Here is a 6,678-nt window from a genome sequence, read left to right as displayed (position 1 = left end):
GATTTAATGAAACGTACAAGCTTCCGCGCTTCGCGCGGGAGGGAGGAGGAGAAAACTGAATTCAGATGAGGATTAAGAGTCGAGAACGGTACAACGAATCGTCTTCTTTCTCTAATGATTTAATGAAACGTAAAAGCTTATGAGCTTTGCGCGGGAGAGGGGGATGAATTAAGACAAGGATTAAGAGTAAAAAACTGTACAACGAATCGTCTTCTTTTTCTAATGATTTAATGAAACGTAAAAGCTTCCGCGCTTCGCGCGGGAGGGGAAAAGCTATTTTCAGACGAGTAGGCACGTACGGAAGGGGGGGAGGAGGTTAGGGAGTTGACCCTCCCCCCCCCCCCCTTCCGTTTTTTATGTGTGTATTTTGGAGCAACCCCCCCCCCCCCTTTTCTGTGTTTTTTTTTTTTTTTTTAATTAAAAAAAAAATTTAAAAAAATATGCCAATGGCTGACCTAAAAAAGGTGACCTCACCCCCTCCCCCAACGGAACAAAATGTCAAATTTTCAAATTTCGAGACCAAAAAAAAATAGTGTCCTCTTCCCCCCCCCCCCCCCCCCCCGCTTATTTAGCGGCTGGCTTAGTCGTTACGATTTTTTTTCGGACCAAAAAAAAAAAGTGGGCCCCCCCCCCCCCCCCCCCCCCCACCTAAGAAATCCTGGATCCGCGCCTGGACCACTAGGTCGTCGCACCTTTACAACAGAAGAAATGAAAGAAAGAGGAAAAGGGAAGAAGGGAAAGAAAGAGGGAAAAGAAAGAGAGAAAAGAAAGAGAGAAAGGAAAGAGAGAAACTACAGGTGGCAGATTCGTAAAACTGGCTCTGGCGAACAGGGAATGATGATGTTTTAATCCATTAATAAATTCCTCAATTTTATTAAAATATAATTGTTTAGAAGTTTATTTGTTCAATTTGAAGCCAGAGCACCCCATGTCTAGTGATTTAGCCGCTCCCAAGCGCCTGCTACTTACAAAGTCGATCACACATATCATGTTTAATGATTTCCGTTTGTTCTTAGATTTCCTTGAATGTTTTTTAATATTTGCGTCACACTATATTTGTTGATGAAATATTTTTTTTTCACAGTCATATTTTGTTGCTTGGCTCAAAACAGCTCTAATATATGGCCAGAAATTGCGAGAGTAACTCGACTTATCAAACGCTGTTGCATAGTATTTGGCGTATAAAGAAAGAAACTATCAATTATAAAAGTCCGAAGATTTGCAAGAAACCCATAAGCTCTACATTACTAATTTTTCGTACAAATATTCCACGAACAGAAATATTAATAAAAACTGGTGACTTTTCAACTATTCCCATAGCTCCTATCCATATATGTCCGTTTCGAATCTTATTTCTGTGCTAGTTTTCTATCTTCTTATGCCAATCATGATCACACCGAAATCGTTGAATCTATTTCACAATGCATCCCCCCCCCCCATCTTTTAAATCGTATCCGAATGCATTTATTTCAAGTCGTTTATTTAATTCTGAATCACAGATGCCGGTCTTACATCTTCTCTCCGTATAGCCCTTTCTCTTCCCCGTCTTTCTTCTCTATTTGTTTTCTCCTCACTGATCAACACGTTGATTTTTTTTACTGCAAACTTCCTCTCTCACGAGTACGTTATCACGTTTTATGTTTACCCACCTTCGAGCTTTAAAGGCCATCTTTACTAATTTGGCTAGGAGGAATTAGACCACCCAGGAAGGTCACTGACAGGTGGCTCTCTCTCTCTCATCAACTCAGCTCTCAATTAAAATACGAAAAAGAGGATCATGGGGGACCAATGGTCATCGATTAGGCATTGTTCTATATATATAGAGGGAGCAAGTAGCCACAAGTAGTACAGTGGGCCGTTGATGTTTTTCCACATGAAATGATTACCTCACGATACATAACATCGCATGATTCAAAGGAGAATAGAAACGCTTTTTATATAAAATAAAAACATGCAAACTTAGTTGATTGGATACGCTGAAATGTTTTATTCAAAATTTTGCAAAATTACAGTTAAATATAAATTTGTAGATTTCAATCACATTTATATAACGCTACATGGAAGAACAAGTCGTAACAAATAATTTAAGTGCATTTTAGCGTTTTATAAAGAGAACAGTAACCCACTATGAACATGACAGACAATGAAAGCGGACAAAATATACAGTTCCTCAGGTAGACAAAGGAACACCCCTTCACTGCTATTATGTAAAAATGTGTAGAACAGGTGAATATGCATGTGACACCTGTTCTACACATTTTTACATAATAGCAGTAAAGGGATGTCCCTTTGTTTACCTGAGGAACTGTATATTTTGTTCGCTTTCATTGTCTGTCATGTTCATAGTGACCGTCATTTAAACAGGGTGGATCAAATTCGCAGATGATGGTATTATTTCTTTTATAATCGAAAACGCTCCCCTCTATTAATATAACTGGAACAAAACAAAAAGACATTAATTTTGTAAGATCTTGTCTAAATTTTTGATATTTATTTCTTATTCATACACTGTTGCCCCAAAAATTCAAATTTATTTTCCTGATTTTGTGTTTCTTTTCTCTTCTCATTAAATGACTGTGAGCATTTGGTTTATAATCTTGATAAATAAAGGTTATACAGTTTACTGTGTACGACATAGAAATGAAAGAAATGAAGTGTACCAACTTACAAGAAACGATTACATTACTAACGAAAGGTATCTAGTAAAAAAAGAACATCCCAGAAATCACAAAATACACATTCTTACACCAAGATTACAAAGCAAAGCTTAATACAATAATTCAGAACAATACATTATGAAGCACCCGTAAATAAGTGTAGATATCAGAAACGATACTGTTCTAGAAATAGCAGCTATTTACAGTTTGAACTGTTAAGGAACTTTTAGATAATGCTAGAACATACCTCTAAGAAAAAAACTGTGAAAATATTGTGTACATCATATTGCGTTGTATTTGTTAATTTCCTACGGATGTGACGTATGTTCCTCATAACGAAAGTGCCAGCAGTATACATTCTGACGATAGGCTATTTTCGTAATGTAACCAAATGTAGTGCATACGTCTTTGAGAAGTGCCTCGATACAAACTATTTCACTCACCTGATAAGAATAATAGTAATCCAATAGACAATAGAATCCGATTAGTCGTTGCCGGGTTGGACAAACAGTATGGCTTGCCCTACCAAGCAACATTTAATATATGCAGTTTGCAATGTGACTGTTCAAATACTGTTATTCTTATCAGGTGAATGAAACAGTTTGTATCGAGTCACTTCACACATATTTATGCATTCCATTTGGTTACATTACGAATCTGTGTTGTAAGGACCCTTCGTCACCAAAAAATGTCTCGCAATACAGGTCCGGCTCGATCATTAACTCTTTTTTGTGCTCATTAATCAAAATTATTAAAAATAAGTCTGAGCACCATTTTTCAAAACCAAGTTATATTTGGGCTTTTTAGATTTTTGTCTATCTAATCAGCTCTACCTTTCAGCGGGGTAGACTTTTTGAAGAATTTTGAAGAAAGCTTGGACCCATTCTCACTTTACCGTTTCATAGCGAGATAAGACACGAGTAGAGACGCAATCAGGGCTCCAAGACTAAGCGTTGTTGTGTGGGCCCTGTTGCAGAGATTGCCCGAGCACACGCAGGCAGCCCCGCTCCCGGAGACGAACTGAATGGTAGAAGGGAGCATGGCATTGATCGCGTCTCGTTGTGCGTTGACGGCTGCTCTGCTGGCGGTCTCGCATTGGTCCTCAGCTGCTCCGCAGGTCCGTAAGACCATTTCGGTGGCGACATTACCCTCTGCAATACAAAATGGGGCATGTATGTAGATTATTGCTTTGGTGTTCTTATTCATATTCCATGCCAAACATTTATTACATTCATTTAGGTAACGTGGACTTAAAGGGATAGATGAGTTTTGTTGCAGAGGACGCTACACACAAAACAAAATTGGCGAGATAATGAATAACTGAGTTTAAAGTTTGAAAGAACATACGATTTAAATGACATCATCTTTGTTTGATCAAAATCGGTTCAGAGACGACTTGAATATCCAAAAATATAACAATTTCTAAAATTATATTTGTGGTGCCCCACAAATATTCGATATTTTTAACCGGCCGTTAAAAGAACGAAATAGCGCCGTATACGTTTTATTTCAGCCAATGCCGATGTTGTCATTTTGTTGGCTTTTTGATGCCGGTTATGATATGCAAATCCAGCCGGCTCGTGTATTGTTATTATTAATCAATTAATGTATTAACGGCCACCGTAGTTTGTTGAAAGTTGAGCTGATTTGGTATGATGGTATTAGCTGAATGTCACACATGTTTGGGTCTAAAATTACATTTATAGCAATTGTAGGTCCTAAAGTAGCACTATAAATGGCATAAATAACAATAAGAGCAATAGCAATGCACTTTGAAGGCATTTGCGGTTTAAAACAACTATCCCTTTAAATGTCCTAAATCATAGAAATTAATGCCACGACAACATATTCTGTAAAATTTCAATACGGAAATGAATGCGAACTGGATACAACATTTGTTGCCAGGAAGGACGTATATTATTCCTTGTCCTACTCAACAACATGTAATATATACATTTTGCACTCTGACTATTAAAATACCACTATTCATTGTACTACTAGGTCGAGCGTGCTCGCAATGAATTCACAAGCTTTTTCCATGCAGTTCTATTCTCCATGATCTTTGGTAGATCCTGCCTTGGTAGACAGGGTAGCGTTTCTCGAAACCGTCATAAATACAAGTTCACCGACATCCCATTGAAACGCGTGTATTAAGTTTAACACGCGTTTCAATGGGATGTCGGTGAACTTGTAGTTATGACGGTTTCGAGAAACGCTGCCCTGGTGTCTTTTTCTAGCTGGTCAATGTAAGCCATTGATGGGCGACCTCTGGTGCGTTTGCCCCTTGAGGGCTCCCAGAACAACATTTGTGAAATGATTTCACTCTTGAAATGATTATTCATTGTAGGTGTATAAGGGCACTTCATAAATACTTATACATTAGGGACTTTTAGATTCTGCACGACGAGAACGTGGACTGTCATTTTAAGGCAATATGACGTCACTGCAAGTGCCTTAAAAGGACGTCACATTGCCATAAAAGGGTAGTCCTCGTTCTCGAATCTAAAATTCCCTGTTGCTTATGTACTTACGGCCCTCAATGTCGTACACAAAGTTGTAGTTTGCTTTCAAGCAACCTCCCTGTAGGCTGCAATCCATGGTACTTTGTTCGTAATTCTCGTCACAAGGCGCAATCCCTGCATCCAAGCTTGGGAAGGCGCTCATGTCACCGTCCGATGTGATGGAGAGACAGCTGTAACATTGCTGAGCATGAACTGTGAGAAGTGTAAAAGGTAGATTAATATTTCATTTGAAGTTAGATGAGTGGCCTTTTTTTTATTAACCCGTGCACCTTTGTTCCTTTATCATAAGTGCCCCTTTTCCGTGTAATAAATAACCATTTTCCTTTATAAAAAAAACACCTCTTCCCCTTCTCATAAATGCCCGTTTTTACACTGCCGATGTGTTATGAAGAAGAAGAAATATAAGGGGAAATTCATCAAAGGGAAAAGGGCGATTATTAAAAACGAAAGTGTTAACTAGTGCTCCTTTTAACTTGCAAAAACGCCCCTTTTCACCTTTGATAATAACTCTCCTTTTCTTTTCTAATAATCGTCCTTTTCCCTTTGATGAATTTTCCCTATTCTCTTCTTTATAACATGTTCCCCCAACTAAAAGCGACAAAGAGCATATTTGTCTCGAAATACCTCCCCAAAAGCTCGCTCGCATTTAGTTCATCATGAGATGGTTTATACAACCCGTTCAGGATTGATTTTCTTCCTCTTTATATGATCTAATTGGTCACAATGCGTCGTCACAAATATTTAAGATTTTTGTTCGTAAATTTATACACAGACAATCACACCCAACTGCAAAGTACGCTGTATCTCTGGACCATGTACAGAGAGAAATGATAACAGATTGAACTGAATCATGACAATTTTTTGATCGCATTTGCTCATCATTTATACGTACAAAATAGCTCTGGCGTCCCAAAGACGTAAACAAATGCAAACGATTCGTATGCACTGCGTCTAGACATTAACTAAGAAAATGCCACCCCATACAACTGTATGAACTGCCCCTGCCCCTGTTAAAATAATAAGTTGTCCGGGGATCGAGTTTTTCTTTTGTTAAACGAGATTTTAGACCAATTAATGGTGAGTCAAGGGTTAAAAATGAATAAGTATAATACAGGCATATGTGTTGGGTTCATAATACTAATTTATAACTTACCTATTCCAAAAGACAGCACCGCAACAAGGAGGAGAATTCGGGCATTCATCGTGGTCATTCAATAGTCCTATCTGCAGATATGAGTCGCAAGTAGCAGGGAAGCTTCCTTGATTCGAGTTTCAACTAGAAGTGATCGTTTTCTACGTATGGATTGTGCATATTCATACTTTCACTTGTCTCCCCCCCCCCCCTCCCTCCCGTCCATCAATCTTAGCAGTAGCAAATCACCGACTGGATACCGGGTGACGTAGTTGCGTATAGTAGCCAATCACCAGCATTGTTCTGTGTCACGTGACCAAGGCGTGTCATTTTGGTGTTTTAGTCGTGAGAAGCAAAGTGAAATTCG

At 38.6% G+C, this 6,678-nt stretch overlaps 1 protein-coding gene across 1 annotated transcript; it reads right to left on the bottom strand.

The window, feature by feature from the left end:
* Nucleotides 1-2,372: 2,372 nt before the first annotated feature.
* LOC752525 lies at nt 2,373-6,443 on the bottom strand. Its single transcript, XM_001176388.4, has 3 exons — nt 6,333-6,443; nt 5,189-5,371; nt 2,373-3,808 (listed from the first exon to the last, which is right to left on the bottom strand). The coding sequence occupies exons 1-3, from the start codon at nt 6,388-6,390 to the stop codon at nt 3,549-3,551; spliced, it is 501 nt and encodes a 166-aa protein (XP_001176388.2). The 5' UTR covers nt 6,391-6,443; the 3' UTR covers nt 2,373-3,548.
* Between the last annotated feature and the right edge of the window lie 235 nt (nt 6,444-6,678).

Source organism: Strongylocentrotus purpuratus, unplaced genomic scaffold, assembly GCF_000002235.5.
Source record: "Strongylocentrotus purpuratus isolate Spur 01 unplaced genomic scaffold, Spur_5.0 spur5_scaffold_20, whole genome shotgun sequence".
Classification (NCBI taxonomy): Eukaryota; Metazoa; Echinodermata; class Echinoidea; order Camarodonta; family Strongylocentrotidae; genus Strongylocentrotus; species Strongylocentrotus purpuratus.
Note: the sequence above shows the minus strand (reverse complement) of the source record. Positions and strands in the feature narration are given on the sequence as shown.

Excerpts from the sequence above, each read along its gene's own strand:
- LOC752525 (XM_001176388.4), bottom strand. The coding sequence starts at position 6,390 with ATGACCACGATGAATGCCCGAATTCTCCTCCTTGTTGCGGTGCTGTCT. Across the intron at positions 5,372-6,332 it reads GGTGCTGTCTTTTGGAATAG|TTCATGCTCAGCAATGTTAC; the intron begins GTAAGTTATAAA and ends CACTTCTCACAG. Across the intron at positions 3,809-5,188 it reads TGTGTACGACATTGAGGGCC|AGGGTAATGTCGCCACCGAA; the intron begins GTAAGTACATAA and ends TTTGTATTGCAG.